Raw genomic sequence first — 22,207 nt, 5'->3', positions numbered from 1 at the left:
GAACTATAAAAATGGTGATTGTTTTGAGTCAAAATGAGAGTGTTTTTTTTTTTAGAAAAAAAGCATTGCTCCCTCTAGTTCGGATTAAGTCTTACTTCTAGTCCAGATCGAGTGCAGAGAGGGCTCAGCACCGACCCAGCACTGCCCTCTTGTGGCTTGTTCCATAAACGCCGTTCCGGAGCTAGGCATCCCATCCCTCCTGTCTTTGCCCGCCCTGCCCCTCTCTCTGGCTGCCCTTCTGTTATTACTCCTCCATTCCTCTACTCCCGAGGAGCTCTGGAAGAAACAGGTGCCCCTCTTGCTCCTGGAAGAGGCTCTGAGCCTTTAACAGGTCCATAGCACTGCCCTATGAAAGCGTCATTCAGAAAGCGTCATTCAGAATTGCCGTTTGCACGACCCACGAAAGAAGACCACCGCAATAATACTGTACTCGAAACAGTAACAAACTGATTTATTCAAAGTCCAGTTGAATCTATTTACTTTAATTCCACCAAACGAATGGTCTTGATCTGGTGGTGCCATCTTTGCAAAGTCTGAGAGGCTGGGCAGAGAGGGCTCCGTTTTTGTTTTTAAATAGCTTTTATTTTTTTATCTATGTCCTTTTAAATTGTGATTGATATGAATGTGTATTCTGTTTTAGATTTTATGATCTATGTGGAAATTGTTTTCCATTTGGCTGTGTACTTTTTGATGTGTTTTGTTTATTGTTTATGACTTTTTATGTTGGTAATCGTGTAAATCTTGTCATGTTGTAAACCGCCTTGAGCATTGTTTTAACTATGAAAAGGCGGCATACACATAAAATGATGAATCAATGAATGTACACCTCCAGCTCCCCCTTTGCCCCCCCCATGCCTCTTAGCATCTCCCCAGGGAATCCCACCGCCCCCCAAGAGAACCACTCCTATAGTACAGGGGTGACCAACTCCCAAGAGACTGTGATCTACTCACAGAGTTAAAAACTGGCAGTGATCTACCCCCTTTTGGGGGGTTCAGGTCAAAGTTGTTGAGGTTTTTTTTTACGAAGGAAAGCCCTTTTTTGGGGGGGGGTTCATGTAAAAGTTGTTGAGCTTCTTTAGTTAGGAAGGAAGCGATAATGAGCTTTTTTTTAGGAAGAAAAGCCGTTTTTGGTGGTTCAGGTCATTTTAGGGGTGCAGGGCAAAGTTGTTGATGTTTTTTGGGGGGAGCCAAAGTTTTTTAGCTTCGGGGGGGGGAGCCACTGATCTACCGGTGATCTACCACAGACATCCAGTGATCTAGCGGTAGATCACGATCTAACTGTTGGACATGCCTGCTATAGTACATTCATCTTTCAGGTGCCCCAAGGACGGAGCGGGATGGATCAGCAGGGGCACTGGAAAAGGGGTCAGAAAAGTTGGGCAGCCAGGTGTATGAAGGCGCCTTCCTTTCCCTTTTTTCCCAGGTCCTGCCTCTATCCTCTATGCCCGCCCCCAAACCAGCGGGCGATTAAGGCAGGATGAGTCGGCCTCTCCACAGGAATCTAGGGCAACGGGGCAGGACCCATGGGGTGGGGGCAGATGCCAAGGGAACATGAGTCAGGCCAGCAGAGTCGACATCATTTCCTCCCTCCGCTTCCTGCCCAGCCCCAGACTTCAAAACACCTGCCCCAACATACGGCTCCTTGCCGTTCAATGCTGAAGTCTCCACCTGCCAGAGCATCACCCCCACCTTGAAAGGACGGGGAGACTCATATTCGCAGACAGCCCTGTTCAGGGAAGCTTTTCAAAATTTGATGGATTATTGTATTTAATATTTTGTTGGAAGCTGCCCAGAGTAGAGTGGCTGGGGAAACCCAGCCAGATGGGTGGGGTATAAATAATAAATTATTTTATTAATTTTTATTATTTATATTACTTCCCCTTGAGAAGTGGACATTCCACGCCCGCCCCCCACACGCCAGCGTTCACCTGACTCTGTGCTAAAGCCCCTTGCTCAGCACAGCAGTTATGGGGCACCCTCTCCACACACCCCCACGTCCTCTTTCAGTCCACAGAATTGGGACCTGACCCTGGAAGGGCAGAGTGGCTTCCTCGTTCCCTGGTCTCCGATCTCACAGCGGGGATTCGAGGGTGAGACCACCTTCAGCTGTAGCCCCACCTATTGGGAGAGCCCCCCCCCCCCCCGAGGCGCAGAGGATAAGTGCATAGTTAGAAAGCAAAGTGGGATGGAAAGAGACTTTCCCTCTTTTATTTGCACACCGCAGGATTCCCTCCCTGGGGGAACCCACCAAACCCCTTTGGAGAACTTCAGAAACTCCCTTATCCCCTGGCTTTTGATGACCGATGTCATGGTTCTTAATTGCTGTTGTATTATTTCCAGCTTTTGAAGGAGGAGCTCTCATGGAGAACACTAGCAATGGTTACATGGCCAAGCTCTGCCTCCACGGCCAGGGGCAGCAATGCTTCTGAATCCCAGTCGCTAGAGTCAGGAGGGGAGAGTTGCTCTTGCGTTCGAATCCTGCTTGGTTTCACATCATGGGACTCTGGTCAGCCATTGTGAAAACAGGATGCTGGACAAGGTGGACCACTGACCTGATCCCACAGGCTGTTCTTATTATTATAATTATAATCTTATTATTTATACCCCTACCCATCTGGCTGGGTTTCCCCAGCTACTCTGGGTGGTTCCCAACAGAAGAATAAAATCAGAATAAAACTACAAACATTAAAAACTTCTCTAAACAGGGCTGCCTTCAGGCCTAAAGACAGTCTATCACGATTCTTAGGAGTATTGAACTGCTGTGAGAACAGGATGCAAAACTGATCCAGCAAGCTGTTTCTTCTTATGAAAGCTACTGGGGAGGGGAGAGAATGCAATTTTGAATGCAGGATAGGAATGATTGAAGAAAGAGGGTGGCGTAACGGTCAGTGCCAGACTAGTAGAACCTGGGAGACAAGGGTTTGAATCCCACGGCTATGAAGCTCACTGGGTGTCCTTGGGCCAGGTGCTGTGTCTCAGTCAAACCTACCTCACAGGACTGTCCTGGGGGTAAAATGAGGAGGGGGAAAGTCCCGTGGAGAAAAAAGTGGGATAGAAACGCAACAGGCACAGTGTGATGCATGCCCGCAGATACAAAGCAACAGTGTTCTGTGTTGCCTACAAATGGGCCAGGCGTGTGCCCAGCCTTTGAGGGTCCCCTTCCCAAAAACCGCTCAGGGCTCTTTTGGAAAAAGACATTTAGAATGATGGGAGGAGCAGCTAAAGTTCTCTTTAACGACTTTTGCTATGCCATAAATCAGGCGTCCCCAAACTGCAGCCCTCCAGATGTTTTGGCCTACAACTCCCACGATCCCTAGCTAACAGGACCAGTGGTCAGGGATGATGGGAATTGTAGTCCAAAACATCTGGAGGGAGCCAAAGTTTGGGGATGCCTGCCATAAATCATTGCCCATCACACAATACAAAGACACTCCTGGGCTCAGGTGAGGCAAACTGATGGAGGAGCCTCACCCCCCCCCCAATGCCAATTAACAGAGCCTCCACATACAGGGGCGATATACCTGCAGGTGCCAGGTGTTGTAGGCAAATGAACCCCCCCCCTGCTGTCTTTGTAGCCTTGGTTGAGTGGGGGCTTCCTGGCGGCAGCTGGCTGGCAACTGTGCAAAAGACGTACTGGGGGAGGGGTTGGCACTGAGCTTGGTCTGAGTGAGCATTTCATGGAAGGGCCTGGAGGAGACAAATGCTATGGGATCCCAGCAGAAAAACCTGTTGCAGCCCAAGACCCACCCAGTTCTGGACACCACAACTTAAGACAGATATTGACGAGCCAGAAGGTGGTCAGAAGAGGGTGACCAAGATGATCGAGGGTTTGGAAACCAGGCCAGATGAGGAACGGTTGAGGGAGTTAATCATAAGAGTTGGAAGGGACCAAAAGGGCCATCTCAGCCTGGAGAAGAGAAGACTGAAGCGTTCACCTGACAGCCATCTTCAAATATCCAAAGGGCTGCCCCATGGAAGACAGAACAAGCTTGTTTTCTGCTGCCCCAGAGGGCGGTACCGGAACCCATGGCTTCAAATTGCAAGAAAGGAGCTTCCAGTTGAACATTAGGAAGAACTTTCTGGAGGTATGAGCTGTTGGGCAGTAGAAGGGCCTCCCTTGGAAGGCGCTGGCCTTTCCTCCATTGGAGTTTTTAAAGCAGAGGTTGGATGACCATTGGTCAGGGATTCCAGGGGGTTAGACTGGATGACCCTCGGGGGTCCCTTCCTACTAGGGTTCTACCTTTTCAGGTCCCTCAAGTGAAATGCACACACACACACACAGAGAGAGAGAAAGATAAATTTGGTCATTTAAAAAGTGATATGACACATAAACAGTACATGGGATTGCCATGTTTTGAGTCCTCGGCACTCAGACAATAAATTACCCTCCCAGACTCACAACCGTTTGCCGCTGAAGGCAGCTCTCAATACACCAAACATTTGTGTGTGAGCGCACATATGCAAGGATGCAGGTGCAAGGCAGCTCCGGGTCCTGCCTTTCTTGCCCTTGCCACCCAGAGGAGTCAGCCGAGGGGTGGAGGAGGAAATGGAATGACTGCATTCTGGAGAAGGCGGGGCGAGCTCAGCAAACAGGCCCTTCAGGACGACCGAGACTCAGGTGCTTCTCCTTTGCAAACAAGTCAGTCAACACCTCAGTCAAAATCTGACCCATTGGGGTTTTTTTGGGGGGGGAGAAGCCCCCCACAAATGGAAAATCCCATCCCCCTGCCCCTGGGAAGCAGGAGAGCCATTCCTGCCTTTAAAAGCCGTTGCAGAACCTTGTTGTATCAGATACAGTGGTACCTCGGTTTATGAACGTAATCTGTTCCGGAAGTCCGTTCTTAAACCGAAACTGTTTTTAAACCAAGGCCCTAATGAGGCCTCCCACCTCCGGTGCCCTTCCACCATTCAGCTTCCGATCGTAGACCGAGGTAAAGTTCGCAAACCAGGACACTACTTCCGGTTTTGCGGAGTTCGTAAACCAACTCGTTCGTAAACAGGACTGTTCTTAAACCAAGGTACCACTGCAATCTGTTTGAGCCTCTCGGAGGTGCCCAGATTCTCACGGAAAGCCGGACTCTGACCTCCAGGCATGTCAGGGGGGCCGCAGAGCCCGTTCCTTTGTGCGATTATCTCATACAGGAAGTTGAGGGAACAGCTTCTCAGAAGATGTAAACGGGGCCATTTTGCATCTTCATGCAAGGCTCTGGCTTTTTTGATGCAGTCGGTCTACCTGGAGGAAAACTCTCGAGCTGAATACAGCCTGATGCTAACTGCAATGCCCCCATTTCCCTATGTTGCCCACTTGCGACCCACCCACCAGAGGTGCCCCCACCCCAAGGTGAAACTCGGCTCCTACAGGAACATCCACTCTCCCCCCCCACCTCTCCCCACTGCCCCGGTCACAGCTCCTGTGCCTCCACCAGCATGTCCATGAGATAATCGAGGTCCGCCAAGCCTGGCCGCTCGTCCTCCGAGCTGGGAAAGGCCTCCTTGAAGCTGGGGAGGCTGGTGGGCGACCACAGCTCACAGTCGTACATGGTGGTGTCAATGTCTTCAAAGATGCCCTCCAGGCCGTCCTCCAGCAGGTAGGTGCTGGGGCCCAGGGTGTCCAGCAGCGGGGTGGAGGAGCACGGCTGCGACGTCCGTTCCGGCTCCGAGCAGAGCAGGCCTCCCTCGGGCTGGGCGGTGGGCGGGTGCACGGCATCCCCAAACCCTTCCAGGCCACTGAGGTCCTCCAGGATGGTGGAGAAGACCGAGAGGTCCATGCTGGAGAGGAGCAGCTCGTCCACGTGGGGGGCGAGAGAAGGCGGTGGCGGAGGCAGCCTCCTGCCAGGGTCCTGGAGGGCACAGGGCAGGGCGCCCCCAGGGCTCTCCCTGCAGACGGAGCTGCCAGCGGCGGCTGCAGGAGGGTCTGGCTGCTGGAAGAGGGCCCCCGCGGCCGGCTGCATCTCGTCCTGGATGCGCCGCAGGGTGTTTGCCACAAGCACCAGGTGCCGCAGGTTGGGCTCGCTGTGCTGGAGGCTCTGGTGCAGCTTGGAGACAGAGAGGCTGAAGAGGGAGCTGGTGGGGCCCGCAGACGGGGCGGCCTCGTCCCCCTCGATCCGCTTCCGCTTCGTGCCCTTGGCCAGCATCTTTCTGGAGAAGGGAAGAGAAGAGGGGAAGGGGGTCAGGAGGACTCTGTAGGGGAATATGCAAGGCCCAAGGCAGCAGATGGCACAGTCTCCCCAGCGTGGCAGCAGGAGTAGCAGCCCCTCCCCTTGAAACCCTGCCCACCTGGGCAGGGAGGCCCTGCCCCTTCCAGTGCAAAGCCTCCCCCCCCCCAAACACACACACCAGGCAAAAACTGGAGCAGGAGGAGCCTCACCAGCTCACCTGCCCCATTGGTTTCATAAACCCACCCCCAGTGCCCCCTACCCTGTCAGAAGCAAGATCCAGAAGAGAGGTCTGCACCAAGGAAGATAATAAATAGCACAACAAAAGTCAAAGCAGTAACAATCAATCGCACGTCCATTCAGAAACCGCCTGAAACTTATTTAGCATCAGTCTTTCTCAAGTTTGGGTCCCCAGCTGTTGCTGGATTTTCAACTCCCATCATTCCTATCAGGATCCAAGGTCAGGGATGATGGGAATTGTAGCCGAACAACGGCTTGAGAAAGGCGGGTAAAATGGATTCAGCAAAACTGGTGAACGGGGTCCAGCGATGCCAGAGTCTGTTACCCCTCCAGTGCCCCCTGCCACCCTCTTGCCTCTTAACTCCCCTCCCCCCCTGGTAAATCCCACCCCACCCCCAGGGGCCACTTTGAGAGCCTTGATCTAGATCAGCCTTTGCTAGCCAGCTGCCTTCCTGATGCTCTGGACTACAACTCCCATCAGCCCCCACCAGCCCAGCAGCATGACAGAGCGGCTGATGGATAGGAAAAAGTATCTGGGGGATCCCAGGACTCTGGGGAGAGTCCTGTATACCCGATATTCCAGCTGTATTCCATATTACTGCATTTTTTACAGGGCTGGTTTGAAAACGTCATTTATTGTTTAAGTATCTGTACCGATCTATAATTTTTTTTAAAAAAAAATGTCTGTGTGAGATGCTTCAAGAGGCCTGAAAAGCGGGGATTAAATTAGGAAATGAAATAATTAAACACACACACAAGCTGTGAGGCTACAGTGGTACCTCGGTTTACAAACACAATTGGTTCCGGAAGTCTGTACATAACCTGAAGCGTACTTAACCTGAAGCGAACTTTCCCATTGAAAGTAATGGAAAGTGGATTAATCTGTTCCAGACAGGTTCGCGGAGTACTGTGGTAAGAATTTTAGCAGATTTTTGCTTATTACAGTATTTTGCTTATTTTTGCTTATTACAGAACTGAAAATACTCAAACCAAGGCGTACTTAAACCGAGGTATGACTGTATTTGGAAGCTGGTTGTTGATTTTTAACCCCCCCCCCAAACAACAACAACAACGCAACACTATTTTTGGTTTTGGTGTGAAAATATCCAAGGCTCTGATCCAAGAAGTGCCCCCCCCCGCCCTCGCAGTTTATGGGGTGGATCCGATGCGAACCCTACTCAGAGGAGACCCACTGACGTTTAAAGAACACGGCCAAGTGAGGTCCGTTAATGTCAATGGGGCTACTCTGGAGTAAAGCCTACATACGGCGCCCATTAAGAAGAAAGGTATCTGAGTGAAGCTGTGAGCCGGGAAGGATCTCCACTTTGGACCCATCTCTCCGCCAGCTTGCAAGGAGGGTCGGATCCTTCCCCGCAGTTGAGGTGAGGGCGGGGTTGCCGGGGGGATCCACCTCCCGCCGCCAGGATGGGTGGGGTTCGCGGCGCCCAGGCCCCACCCGCGCAGGGCTTCCGTTCTGGATCCGGCCGCTCTGTACGCAGCGCTCCGCCCAGCTGGGCTCCGGGATCCAACTGCCCTGGAAGAGGGCAAGATCCGGAGCCCCCCCCCCGCCTCAGGAGATCCCTCCTCCCAAGTAACCGCCCTCCCCCAAACTCTCTGGGACGGGATCGGCCAAGTCTCGCCTGGCCCGGATCCCCGGCTCCCGTCCCGCATCTGCCCCGCGGTCGCATTTTGGGAAGCCCTCGCGCCCGCTGGTGTCCGTCCGGGCGGGGGCGCGCAGCTTCCTCCCAGTCGCGGGAGCGGAGAGTGACTCATGCGGAGGCGGCGGAGGCAGCTTGGAGACAGAGTCCCCGGCCGGCCGGGCAGCTCAGTCCCGGAAGCCGCCGCCCCCGGGATCCAGCCAGGATCCTACGGAGCGGCGGCCCAGCGAGGGACCCCCGAGACCCCTCGATTTACATACCCGGCTCTTCAGGGGCCAATCAGCGGGGTCTGGAACGCGGAGCACAGCCAATCAGGCGCCGGCATGCTTCCTCTCCGCGCTCCGGGCTGGAATCCCGCCGTCGCTGCCGGGAGTGAAGGAGACATTCGCCCTGCGGGGGCGGGGGGAAGGCGCCGGCGCTGGCCAATGGTAAGGCACGCAAGGCGCCTCATCTGCATACAAGGGGGCGGCGCCGGTCACGACTCATCGTTGCGGGGAAGGGGGCGTGGCGGGTTGGAACAAACAAGCCACAGGCCCCTCCCCTCCCCGCGCTGATTGGCTGCGGCGCAGAGGAGCCGGCCGTAGTCGCTCCGGATGCGAGACGTTCAGACGAGCGCGGAGAGGAAGGGGCGGGAAGAGGCTTTTGAAACGGAAACCGAAATGTCTCCTCACTTTTTGCTTAAAATATAAAGCTATAAAATTATCACTTTGTAGACCCATATGAAGGATTTTGTTTTACAGTCAAGCCGTGAATAAATTTTATTAACTAAATGAAAATTTCCAGTTTAAAAATAGCGCCCCCCCTTTTCCCCGGCGGGAGCTGTGGCTGTAAGGAAAGCTCTGAAAATGGTCCGCTACTAACGAGCCGGAGAACCCCACAAAATCATGCAAGTCAAGGGGGTCCAACCTTCAGAACACACGTGAGACGGCCCAGGCTACCAAGGGCATGCACAACCGGAAAGCTACCAAGCACTTGAAGGATGTGACCCTAAAAAAACAGTGTGTTCCCTTCCGTTGTTACGATGGTGGCGTTGACAGATGTGCCCAGGCCAAGCCGTGGAGCTGGGCCAGCCATCCCCAAACTCGGCCCTCCAGATGTTTTGGGACTACAACTCCCATCATCCCTAGCTAACAGGACCAGTGGTCAGGGATGATGGGAATTGTAGTCCCAAAACATCTGGAGGGCCGAGTTTGGGGGTGCCTGGGCTGGGCACAGGGGTGGGGGGGGGAAAAAGAGTGCTGAGTTCCTCCTGCACATGCTTAAAATGCTGAGAGCAATGCTGAACTCAAGGGTCTAGGTGTGGACTCTGGTTATTGAGCACATTCAAGTTAACAAAGCTCGCAAAATGCACAGGCGAACCTACAGGGCTCATGGTCACATTAACCCAGGGGTCAGCACCCTTTTTCAGCCGCGGGCCGCTCCACCAACCCTCAGACCTTGTGGGGTAGGGGGTAGACTATATTTGGGGGGGGGTGAACGAATTCCTATGCCCCCACAAATGCATTTTAAATAAAAGCACTCATGTAAAAACACCAGGCAGGCCCCACAAATAACCCAGAGATGCACACATTCTACTCACGTAAAAACACGCTGATTCCCGGATCGTCCGCGGGCCGGATTGAGAAGGCGACTGGGCCACATACGGCCCCTGGCTCTTAGGTAGCCTACCCCTGCATGAGGTCTCCTTGCCACATTGAGATGATCCTGTTATAAAATCATATGGGGGGGGTTGCAGGACACCATTACTAATGAACAGAGAGGGGTGACCGAACCTGACAGCTGCAGTTACCCAGAATCCCTCGCAACACCACCTTCTTCGCCTCTGCTCCACTCCAGAGACCCACACCCCTCCTGCTCGGATGCAACCCTGCCCTAAGGATCAGCATATGCAAACATCTCCCAACGATGCCATAAACTCACACATTCCCCCTCTCCACCTCCCCTCCGCCCAGAACAAAACAATGTTTCCAGAAGAAGGGGGGGGGGAAAGCCGCCCAAAATCCAAAGCGACACTTTTCTACTCAAGTTAATAATACAGCCTATTATATGTTCTCTCACCATGAAATCTCTATCCGCTGCCTCTGTATTAGAATTGCTGTTTTATATCTTAGAACTGTATATGTCAGGACTGCTACCTTTTAATTAGAAATCCCTGTATTAGATATGTCTTCCAGGTATATTTTTTGTATGAACCCTGTATGACCCCAACCCACCTGAACTTTGCCCTACTGCCACCCTATACCCATTCAAGGACACATGGACAACAGAAGGATTAACTGGGACAGTTTATTCAAACCTCCAGAAGTGTCACCCTTTACATAATCCCAGGGATCATCCTTGCGTGACCTGGGGGAAAACACCTGCCGGGCGGACTTCCACTCCACGGAAATCGCCAGGAACTGGCCCACCTCTGCACCCATCTCGACTGATTGCCCCTCCTGCCAAACAAAGGGAAACCCATCAACAACGGGAGGAGAACGATTGACATCTCACCACATGAAGAAATACCGGGTAGTCGTCTCTGCACCCAGTTAATCCCATCACCACCCATCCTCCTTGTCCTTCCCCTCCCTCCCAGTAAAGGGATTTTCACGTGGGGACAGGAGGGTATAAGAGGGAGCTTCACCATTTCCCGGGGTCCTTCCTATATTCTTTGAGGCAGGAACCCTACAGCTGTAGTTCTTTCTTTTCTGTAATAAAAGGATCAGTTTGTTTTTCCTGACAGCATGGTGTGGTCTCTGTCATTTTCCCGGCGGAGCTGAACTTAGTGCAAATTTTGGAGCTTCCGACCCGTGTCTGTCCTTCTTAAAAGGCAACGCATTTTGGGGTACATTTTTCATAACAATCCTCACAGAGAAGGAGCAAATTGTCCCTAAGCCAGAAGGGGAAATTGCTCAAAAGAAGAAGATATCTCAAAAGAAATAATAATAATAATAACAACAACAACAACAACAACAATAGTGCCCCCAAACCAAGAATGAATTGGAACGCAAAGCAAAGTGAGGAGTTATGGAAAGAAGCGCCAACTGTGCCCTGAAACCCCTTAAAAGCTCTAAACTGCAACTAAAAGCAACTCTTAACACGCTTGGAAGAAACTCTGCACATGCCTCGAGGCATCCCTAAAGGAAGCCCAGACTGTGGAGCAGGGGCAATACGCCACACCAAGAGCACCTCTTGTCCTTGAAGAAATCTGACCTTTTCTTTCAGGGGCAGGGAGCCCCCAAGGTCCTCCAGACGGCCCTGCAGCTGCACTCCACCTCCCATCAGCTCCTTAGGACCTACTGAAGATTGAGCAACCCCAAAGGGTTTGGTTATGACCTTTTTGTGTGTTTGAAAGAGCTCCAGGTGATACAAGCAGCCCACTTCCTTTTTAGTCCAAGGGGCCAGACTAGATGACCCTTGGGGGACCCCTTCCAACTCTACAATTCTGTGGCTGGGGCCAAGACCTGCCATGGGGTTTTCCAGCTGAGAAGGGGTGCTGCAGACCGAGCTCCCACCTCCCAAGCTTTCTAGCGTTGTACCCCCCACCCCCACCCTATTCCATCATTTGTAGGAAAGAAGTAGCAGCCAGCTAAGGGGAAGGGGTATCCCTGCCTGCTGAAAAGGAGCCCCCTCCAAAAGCCAAAAAAAATGGGGGGGGGAGCTTTTGTCACAGGGCTTTATAAAAACCCACAGGCAGAGTTCCTGGCATGATTAATGTCTATGTCACATTCTGCTAAACAAAAGTAAAGCGGACTGTATTGCCAGAGTGGTGCACGCTCTAGTTATCTCCCGCTTGGACTACTGCAATGCACTCTACGTGGGACTACCTTTGAAGGTGACCTGGAAACTGCAACTTATCCAGAATGCGGCAGTTAGACTGATGACGGGGAGCAGCCGCCGAGACTACATAACACCGGTTTTGAAAGACCTACATTGGCTCCCAGTACGTTTCCGAGCACAATTCAAAGTGTTGGTGCTGACCTTTAAAGCCCTAAACGGCCTCGGCCCAGTATACCTGACGGAGCGTCTCCACCCCCACTGTTCTGCCTGGACACTGAGGTCCAGCTCCAAGGGCTTTCTGGCAGTTCCCTCGTTGCAAGAAGCCAAGTTACAGGGAACCAGGCTGAGGGCCTTCTCGGTAGTGGCACCCGCCCTGTGAAACGCCCTCTCACCAGATGTCAAAGAGAAAACCAACTACCTGACATTTAGAAAACATCTGAAGGCAGCCCTGTTTAGGGAAGTTTTTAATGTGTGACATTTTAATGTATTTTAATCTTTGTTGGAAGCCGCCCAGAGTGGCTGGGTACAAATAAGATATTATTATTATTATTATTATGACCTGAATCATCTAAATCAGTGATTCCCAATTAACTAATTACTGAGGACCCCCTATTTTTCAAAAGCCAAGCCACAGACCCTCTACGTTTGAAAATACTACTATGGTAGTTACTTCTGCAAAGCAATGTGGGGTAGCCCCCTAATAAGCAAAGGATTTTAGGTTGGTACTAAAAAACAGACTAGGGCTGAGCAATATCTGGATTTCAACATTGTGATGTATCAGTAGCTAAACATCACGATGTTCCGATATATCACAGTGTCTGAAGTTAGAGATCAGGCTTGCGGCTGAGGGAAGCAGCACCAGGGAGATCAGGCGGGGGGGGGGGAGGGAGCGGAGTCACCTCCAGGGTTTGGGAGGGGATGGGGGGGACATCACGCCACCTTCAGTGGGGCAGCCAGCAAAGATGCTCGTCCTCTGTGGCTGCTGGTGGTTTGCTGCTAAGAAAAACTGCCTCCGGCCAGGGGAATGTAGTGCCATGGCGAATGACAAACAGTTAGTTGGGGGGGAGGCAAGGGATGGGGTAATGGACCCCCCCCCGGTGTGTTCTGCAGATCCCCAGGGGTCCCCGGACCCTTAATGGGGAACCACTGATCTAAATCATCCTCTCCTAAGCCCCCTCCCCCCAGCATCATTGGGCTACCTGCAGTCCCAGCTGGCATAAGTCATACGATGCTGAGACAGGCAGACAGTGGGAGGATGTACAGTGTTACTTCGGTTCTCAAACTTAATCCGTTCCGGAAGTCTGTTCCAAAACCAAACCGTTCCAAAACCAAGGCGTGCTTTCCCTTAGAAAAAGGAATGCAAAACAGATTAATCCGTTCCACTTTTAAAAACAACTCCTAAAGCAGAAATTTAACATGATTTTTCTCTCTCTAACGAGACCATTGATCCATAAAATGAAAGCAATAATCAATGTACTGTACTATAAAATAAAAAAGACAGTATGGTAGATGATGAAAATAAAATTTATTTTTTTCCCTTACTTGCTCTGATGTTTGGAGGGGGGACTTTTCTCCATTTCCACAGTTCACACAATCAATCAATCAGCTGAACTGGGTTCCACACAGTCACAAAAGCAAATGAACCGAAAAAGCCTCAAAAACCAAAATAAATAGCAAAACCAAAAGCGCCGAATACAGTGGTACCTTGGCTCTCAAATTTAATCCATTCCGGAAGTCTGTTTGACTTCGGAAACGTTCAAAAACCAAGGCGCGGCTTCTGATTGTTGCAGGTGCCTCGGAAACAATAGCCAACAGCCACATCGGACATTCGGCTTTTGAAAAACATTCAAAAACCCGAACACTCACTTCTGGGTTTTGGGGACCAAGGGGTTTGAGAACCAAGGTACCACTGTAGTCCAAAAAATCCTGGAGGGCACCAGTTTGAAGAAGGCTAGTCTGAAAAATACACAAATAGGACTCTATGACAGATTAGAAACAGGTTTTTTTTAAACATTCTGTGGCGGATCCTTCAATGCCGAGAGATGGTGAGAGGGGCAGAAATATTTTATTTTGCGTTTCTCAACATGGCTTCTGTTCTGCCCCCTCTCCCTCTTGCTTGGGATGTTCAGGAGTGGGCAGTTTCTTTCCCTCTCCTCCTTTCAGGGCTCTCAGGCTGGACAGGAAGCTTTGGCAACACCCAGAGGATCACAAGCGGGGAAAAGCATGTGACGTAAAGGCAAGTTAAGAAACGAAACTGAACTGTTGCTTGCCTAGGATCCAGGAAACGTCCTGCCAGCCAGCCTGCCTGGAAAAGCCCTTTTACCCACAAAATGTGCATGTGGCGGTTGGGTGACACCTCCAGAGTGAAAGGGGCATTCTGCAAGTGCTCAGAGGCACTGCTGTTGCTGTACATAGTCCAGGGCTTGGCTGGCAGAGTCTGAGAGCCCTTCTGTTCTCATTGAGCCCAGTTGCTTTCATGGAATAAATGGAAAGTGTCACTGTTAAGAAAGCCTGGTATAATGCAGCTGCCAGAGAAAACTCAGGTCCTCACCTTGAGCGGAGGCAGGAATTTTAGTCCCTCAAGACACAAGCTGCATTCATGTCAGCTACCTTCACCACCTACCAACCCAGGAGTTCGAAAGCATACCAGTGCAAGTAGATAGATAGGTACCGCTCTGGCGGGAAGGTAAATGGCGTTTCCGTGCACTGCTCTGGTGTCAGCGGCTTAGTTATGCTGGCCACATGACCCGGAAAAACTGTCTGCGGAGCGGACAAATGCCAGCTCCCTTGGCCTGTAAAACGAGATGAGCACCACAACCCCAGAGTCGTTCGTGACTGGATTTAACTGTCAGGGGTCCCTTTACCTTGACCTTCAATTTAATGCCCCTTCGGTGGGTGAAAGGAGCAGAATGCTAGAAGCAGCCTCTTGCGAGGGCATTTATAGCGTAGAAATTCACCTGTGCTGGGGTGCGGCACATGCAAGAGCCAGGAGGAAAGTTATCCACCAATAGGAGTTCTCAGCAATTCAGTTGCTCACCTCTCCTTCCTCCTTAAAATCTAAGCACCATAACAGCATACAGTGTGCAGAGGAGGGCAGCCAAGATGATCAAGGGTCTGTAAACCAACCCTGATGAGGAACGGTTGCAGGATCTGGGTATGTGTAGCAATGGAAAAGGGGAAATTGAGAGGAGATATGGTAACCAGAAGCTTTCTTATTGGGTATAGTGGGTAAAGAGATACTGAGACAAGATAAAAAAAAGTTCTTATATGCAACAACTGCAGCAAGAACTTTGTTAGCCCAAAGAGGGAAACAATAGGAGTTACCAACATAAAAAGAGTGGCAGATGAAAATGATGGACTTTGCAGAACTGGCGAAACTGACGGGAAGAATCCGGAACCAGTGAGACCAAGCATTCCAAAAGGACTGGAACAAATTTATATTATATTTGAAAGACAACTGTAAGCAATTACCATCACTAGCAGGGTTATCAGAAGATTTGTAAGTTGAAATTACTACCTATTCAGGTTGAGTAATATAATATCTTAGGCAGGCACCCCCAAACTGTGGCCCTCCAGATGTTTTGGCCTACAACTCCCATGATCCCTAGCTAACAGGACCAGTGGTCGGGGAAGATGGGAATTGTAGTCCAAAACATCTGGAGGGCCAAAGTTTGGGGATGCCTGATCTTAGGTAATGATATAACAAGAATAGGAAAGGAAGTGAAATGCAAAGATGTAGAATTTAAGTTTGTATATCACTAGATTGGGGGTGGGGGGGAGTCGATAGGCTCAGCTGGGCCAGAGAGTTATAATAAGAAGATATGATGTTACATAATGTAATTATATGTAAAACTAATAAAAATTATTATAAAAAAAGAAAAAGAGAGGAGATATGGTAGCCATCTTAAAATATCTAGAAGGCTACCCCATGGAAGAGGGAACAAGCTTGTTTTCTGCTGCTCTGGAGGGCAGGACCCAAACCAATTGATTCAAATTGCAGGAAAGGAGATTCCCACTAAACATTAGGAAGAACGTTCTGACAGTAATACCTGTTTAACAGTACTTTAAAACATAGGCAAGTTGAAATGCTAAAACAGATTAAATTTGCTTCAAGTTTTTAAGCATCTGGACAGGCTTGTCCAAGCAAGAATGGTTTTCGCAGGTGCCAAAAGAAATGTAGCGAGCACAGCTGCTTGATCTTAATAGGCAGGCCGCAGAGAGTTCCAAAGTGCAGGTGCTGCCACACTAAATGATCTTAGAAATCCGGTGGCATCTGTAGTTGTGCCAGTTCTGCCAAGTGGTCAAATGTGGGGTCAGGCAATCTTGCAAGGAGACAGTAGAAAGGGCTCGCTTGAAAGGCGGTGGACTCATCTTCCGGGGGCCGGGCATCTGTCAGGGATGCTTCAGCTTTACTGGGCCAAAGCAAACAAGATGAATTTTAACAAGGAGAAATGTAAAGTACTACACTTGGGCAAAAAATATGAAAGGCACAAATACAGGATGGGAGACACCTGGCTTGAGAGCAGTACATGTGAAAAGGATCTAGGAGTCTTGGTAGACCACAAACTTAACATGAGTCAACAGTGTGATGCAGCAGCTAAAAAAGCCAATGCAATTCTGGGCTGCATCAATAGGAGTATAGCATCTAGATCTAGGGAAGTAATAGTACCACTGTATTCTGCTCTGGTCAGACCTCACCTGGAGTACTGTGTCCAGTTCTGGGCACCACAGTTCAAGAAGGATACTGACAAGCTGGAACGTGTCCAGAGGAGGGCAACCAAAATGGTCAAAGGCCTGGAAACAATGCCTTATGAGGAACGGCTTAGGGAGCTGGGTATGTTTAGCCTGGAGAAGAGAAGGTTAAGGGGTGAAATGATAGCCATGTTCAAATATATTAAAGGATGCCATATAGAGGAGGGTGAAAGGTTGCTTTCTGCTGCTCCAGAGAAGCGGACACGGAGCAATGGATTCAAGCTACAAGAAAGAAGATTCCACCTAAACATTAGGAAGAACTTCCTGACAGTAAGAGCTGTTCGGCAGTGGAATTTGCTGCCAAGAAGTGTGGTGGAGTCTCCTTCTTTGGAGGTCTTTAAGCAGAGGCTTGACAGCCATATGTCAATAATGCTTTGATGGTGTTTCCTGCTTGGCAGGGGGTTGGACTGGATGGCCCTTGTGGTCTCTTCCAACTCTATGATTCTATGATTCAGCTGTGATTCCTGCATTGCAGGAGGTTGGACTAGATGCCCCTTGGAGACCCCTTCCAACTCTACAGTTCTATAATCCCTCCAGCCCTCAAACAGCTGGCTCTCAGGACTTCGAGCAACTGCCGATTCCAGGCCTTTGGGATTGGGGCCAAGTTTGCAAACACAGCCCCCATTTCTTTCCTCAGGTGTTTCCTCCCCCTCCAGTCTTAAGACTGTCCCACAGAAAAAACGATAGAGTTAATAAGAAATCAATCAACAAAGTTAAAAAAGAATGGGAATGTTTTAATAATTACTTAACAAAACAAGGTTCCAAATAATAAGACTTGGCTGAGTCTTGAATAATTTCACAGGTAGTGAAATATTTTCCTCTTCATTCCAATATGAGGATAAACAATTAAATACAGGGCAAAAAATAGGAATACAGTACTCGAACCTAAAATGTAATGAGGTAGAAGGAAGTCAACAACATAATAAATTGAAAAGGGATTCAATCCAAATCGAAGGTTATAATGTACAAAAAAACACTATTATTCGTTTGAATTATATGAAGTATTACTTTACAAGAGATAGGTATTTTCATTGTCTAAGTTGTCATTTTGAATTTTTTTCTTAGATACCGTATTTATTGTATTGTATGCTCGCCTTCCTCCCAGCACCGAGAAGGGCGGCGCGTCAGCAGCCTCGCCTAGCCAATCCCCCTCCGCGTTTTTCAAGGCGGCGGCTGGATTGGCTGATCCGACCGATTCGCACGGGCGCTGGGGATTGGCCGCCCAAGAGCAGGCTGCGGAAGGCGGCACAGTCAAGCGACGGACTTCGGCGCGCGTGCGTGAGGGAGGAGAAGCGAGAGACCGGCCCGTCTTTTCCTCGTTCTCAGACTGACAGATGAACAAAGAAGTCACTAAGCAGGTTATCAAGACTCGAGAACATCCTGTGAAAGGTACATGGTCTGAACACCCCGATGTGAGGGTAGTTTTTGTGATGGATGCAGATGAACACCCTCCCTTGCATTGTGAAGACTCTCGTATGAAATACGACCACAGCAAGAAACTGTCAGGAGCAAGTGCAGATATTGAACAGCTTTATCGAGCAGTGCCACAGCTTGCAAATTTGTTCAGAATTAAGGGGAAAATTGGTGAAGGTACGTTTAGTTCTGTTTACCTGGCCATAGCCCAGCTACCAGGAGGCCATGAAGAAAAAGTGGCTTTGAAGCATTTGATTCCTACCAATCATCCTGTACGAATTGCTGCTGAAATTCAGTGTCTTGTAATAGCAGGGGGGCAAGATAATGTCATGGGAGTTAGGTACTGTTTTAGAAAAAACGATCATGTGGTTATTGTTATGCCATACTTGGAAAACGAATCCTTTTTGGACATCTTGAACTCTCTCTCCTTTGAAGAAGTAAGAGATTATATGTTTAATCTCTTCAAAGCTTTGAAGCGTATTCATTACTTTGGCATTGTTCACCGTGATGTCAAACCCAGTAACTTCTTGTACAACAGGCAAATGAAACGGTATGCCCTGGTCGACTTTGGTTTGGCGCAAGGAACTCCTGACACAAAAATAGAACTTCTCAAAGTTATCCAGTCGGAAGCCCAGCAGGAGGGGCCTGAGAGCCTTCATGTTCAACGCTCTGTCTTTGGGGAGAGGAATTTCAATGTCCGCAGTTCTGCGTCTCAAGGCAATTCCAAACTCATAAAGCAGCCTAGGGTGACAGATATTGCAGCTAGAAAATTACTGGCGAAGAAGACAACTTCAGCTGTGACTAATGGCTTAGTGAAGAAAACTGCCAGCAGTTATCCAACTAACATGACCTGTGACTGTTATGGAAAAGATAGAGTCTGCAGTGTTTGTCTTTCAAGGTGTCAGCAGGTTGCTCAAAGGGCTGGTACACCAGGATTCAGAGCACCAGAAGTGTTAACCAAGTTTCCAAATCAAACGACAGCAATTGACATGTGGTCTGCAGGAATCATATTCCTTTCTCTGCTGAGTGGCCGGTATCCATTTTACAAAGCAAGTGATGATTTAACAGCTTTGGCACAGATTATGACTATTCGTGGATCCAGGGAAACAATTCAAGCTGCTAAAACATTTGGTAAATCAATACTGTGTAGTAAAAATATCCCAGCGCAGGATTTACGAATGCTCTGTGAAAGGCTGAGAGGAAGCAAAACCAGCTTTGACATCTCGACAGGTGATGGGCAGATCAACCTTTCTCAGGAACCTCCGTTACAAGCTGAAATCTTCAACATTTCAGAGCCTGCACTTCAGACATCTAAAAAGCACCTACAGTATCAGAAGCCAAATTGTCATGAACGTGATGGCCTGGTTATTAGAACTTCTGAAAAGCCAGCTGATCTGGAATGGGACAAAGTCCCTGATGAGGCCTATGATCTTCTGGATAAACTGCTAGACCTAAATCCTGCTACAAGAATAACTGCAAAGGATGCCTTGCTTCATCCTTTCTTCAAAAATATTAAGCAGTGAAAAGATGCTCGGCTCTGTACCACCAGAAGCATTGGAAGTCACAGTTTCCTTATCTTTTAACGAAATCAAAATCCTTAGAGGGACATTGTTTCCTCTAAATTGCTTCATAGCTACATCCAACTTGAGGAAACAAAACAAACAAAAACCTTGTCAGCTATTAAACATACTGAAGTCCAAATCAAAGGCAGACTGGAACAAATGTTTCCCCATGCTCTTACACCATACATTTCTAAATGATTTTAATTTTGTCGTGTCGCTGATGGTGCAATCTGCAGATGCACTGAACCTCCATGAACCAGCTTGCAACCCACAGTGGTCCCAGTCTGGCCTTGGAACGATACCTGCATGGGCTTCCTTTGGGCTGCCTTGTTCTTGACTTCTAGGAGCACCGCTTCTTCTTAATCAGCTCCTAATACCTGTACAAATGTGCCTTTACTACCGGTATGTGAAGGGTGCTAATGTGAGACTGTGATAGAGAAAAGATTCCCGCTGTACTTCTAGCCTCGCAGACCGATAAGTATACTTGAAAACTTGTCCTAGTCATCAAAACACTTTGGAGGAAGAAACAGACAATTCTGAAGTTTTGAGAGCCCACAACAGTAGTTTCTAAGGGCTTCGGACTGCAGCTTTTGAATGCATGCATTTTAGGTGGAACGAGAAGCAGCTGTAAACATGGTTACTCTAGTGCAGGCATTCCCAAACTGCGGCCCTCCAGATGTTTTGGCCTACAACTCCCGTGATCCCTAGCTAACAGGACCAGTGGTCAGGGAAGATGGGAATTGTAGTCCAAAACATCTGGAGGGCTGAAGTTTGGGGATGCCTGCTCTAGTGTGTCCTAGCCAACTTAAAAGACCCACGTTTCCCTTCTTTCCAGGAGCTGGCAGGTGGGGAGTGATGCCCCTGCAGATGCGGCCTCCCAGCCTCAGCCTTTCTGTCGCTTACTGGAACATTTCGGGCAGAATGGTGGTCAGGACAGGGCAGTGCCAGCACCCCGGTGGAGCCAACCTGCCACTCCTGCTGGTGCAGCCATGCCACTCTGTGCTTGCTGCTCCCTTGCCTCACCCACATCAGCATTACTGATGCCAGCTGGCCAGATCCGCAGTGTTGCCCCTCCCTGCCAGCCGTTCCTGTTCCCTATCCATGTCACTATCAAGACTGAACAATTTTCATATAATTAAATGGCCATTCAGCCTAATAAGGCTTAGTGCTTGCCGTAAAGATTTGCCCACCCCGCCCCCCGAATTTTTGGAGTTTAAGGAAAATATGGATTGTGTTCTTGTACTCTTTGAAAACTTCCACCTTTCCTCCCTGCTCTGCTAGCATTTGAGATGGGTACCAGTTGCTCCGCACTGTGTGCCATAATATCTACATATGCAAGACCTGTGTATTTGTCTGCTTGTCAAGCACTAGCTTACGTTATTTTGTATATGTACGATTGTCGGAACAATTTGATTTTCCTAGAATGACCAAAAGTAAACTTATTCCTTCAGTAGCACCTTAAAGACCAACTAAGTTTTTGTTTTGGTATGAGCTTTTGTGAGCTTCAGGTATCTGAAGAAGTGTGCATGCACATGAAAGCTCATACCAAAAGTTGGTCTTTAAGGTGCTACTGAAGGAATTTTTTTATTTTGCTTCGACTCAGACCAACACGGCTACCTACCTGTAACCAAAAGTAAACTTATATTTCATACACTAAAAAAAAGAAAAAAAAGATATTGTATCGTATAACTACATGAGTATATAAATCTTAGATTTGTAAATAATTTCATTATATATAAGTCAAGATCTATATCAGTCTAAGAATATCTGAAGAAGTGTGCATGCACACGAAAGCTCATACCTATGACAAACTTAGTTGGTCTCTAAGGTGCTACTGGAATGATTTTTTTTAAAGAATAATCATTGTAAGATTGCTTATTTTTTATGTATGCCTTTTTCTGTTTGTTTGCTTTTATGTATGTTTTTGCTAATGAAAAAACAAATTAAAAAAAAAGACGGCCCCACAGAAAGAGAGCTCTGTTCCTGCCCCACAGCCTGTGGGGTTTCTGAAAGATGAAGCCTCCCACCCCCAGCTCTGAATCCAATCTGCTGGAAATGGCAGGAGGGGAGTCGCCACTGCACTTGGGTCCTGCTTCTCCACTTCCCGTCATGGGTCTATGGTCGGCCACTGGGATGCTGGACTTTGGCCTGACCCAACACTCCCAGGTTCCTATGCTGACTGGATCTGGGTTGGTGAAGGAGGGCAGAGGGCAAAGGTGCAGGGCAAGGTTCCGGAGGTGCTCAGTTTCAGCTCTGAGCCACATGCCAGCAGGAGGCCAGGCTCCCCCCCACCCCCACTGCCTTTCTTGGCTGGAGGAGATTTTTGGGGAGTAGAAAGGGAGCTGCTCTACAGAAAACCTTTTGCCACCCAGCCTCCCAAGGTCTCACTCAAGGACTCCAGGAAAGAGAGCCACAACAAGATTACTGGGGGAGGGGGAACAATTTATTTGCAGACAAAAACAGGAACTTTACAAAAAAGTTACTTGCATAGACTATGGCTCTGGTGCCAGAACCTCTTTCGTTGCTAAAACATGCCAGGGACCAGGAGGGTGAATGACGTCGAGTCTGGAGCGAGAAGAGATGTAGGGAGACTGAATGTAGAATGTCTCTCTCTTCCTGGCACATTCAGGGCATGAATTTAGGCACAAGGATAAGTCAGAGGTGC

General features: G+C 49.2%; 1 protein-coding gene and 1 pseudogene across 3 annotated transcripts; one reads left to right on the top strand and one right to left on the bottom strand.

Annotated features, from left to right (window-relative positions):
* Nucleotides 1-4,289: 4,289 nt before the first annotated feature.
* Nucleotides 4,290-13,998, bottom strand: SERTAD1 (SERTA domain containing 1). Of its 2 annotated transcripts, XM_088671262.1 has the most exons (4): nt 13,358-13,998; nt 13,015-13,159; nt 9,633-9,757; nt 4,290-6,138 (listed from the first exon to the last, which is right to left on the bottom strand). In XM_088671262.1, exons 3-4 carry the CDS (start codon nt 9,692-9,694, stop codon nt 5,403-5,405), a joined length of 798 nt encoding a protein of 265 aa, XP_088527388.1. In that variant the 5' UTR covers nt 9,695-9,757; nt 13,015-13,159; nt 13,358-13,998; the 3' UTR covers nt 4,290-5,402. The 2 variants fall into 2 exon arrangements, with proteins under 2 accessions (XP_088527388.1, XP_034974430.1); XM_035118539.3 differs by lacking the exons at nt 9,633-9,757; nt 13,015-13,159; nt 13,358-13,998 and adding an exon at nt 8,314-8,409.
* Nucleotides 13,999-17,816: 3,818 nt separating this feature from the next.
* Nucleotides 17,817-20,389, top strand: LOC118086640 (cell division cycle 7-related protein kinase pseudogene; annotated as a pseudogene). Its single transcript, XR_015950357.1, has one exon. The product of XR_015950357.1 is annotated as a cell division cycle 7-related protein kinase pseudogene (transcript).
* The last annotated feature ends 1,818 nt before the right edge of the window (nt 20,390-22,207 follow it).

Source organism: Zootoca vivipara, chromosome 6 (assembly GCF_965207765.1).
Source record: "Zootoca vivipara chromosome 6, rZooViv2.hap1.1, whole genome shotgun sequence".
Lineage (NCBI taxonomy): Eukaryota > Metazoa > Chordata > Lepidosauria > Squamata > Lacertidae > Zootoca > Zootoca vivipara.
The sequence above is the reverse complement of the archived record's forward strand: the minus strand, read 5'-3'. Positions and strand labels throughout refer to the sequence as shown.

Bases quoted from the DNA above. Each gene is read 5' to 3' on its own strand.
- SERTAD1 (XM_088671262.1), bottom strand. From the start codon at position 9,694: ATGTGGCCCAGTCGCCTTCTCAATCCGGCCCGCGGACGATCCGGGAAT. The intron at 6,139-9,632 runs GTGAGTAGAATG...TCCCTTCTCCAG, and splicing joins GGGAATCAGCGTGTTTTTAC to AAAGATGCTGGCCAAGGGCA.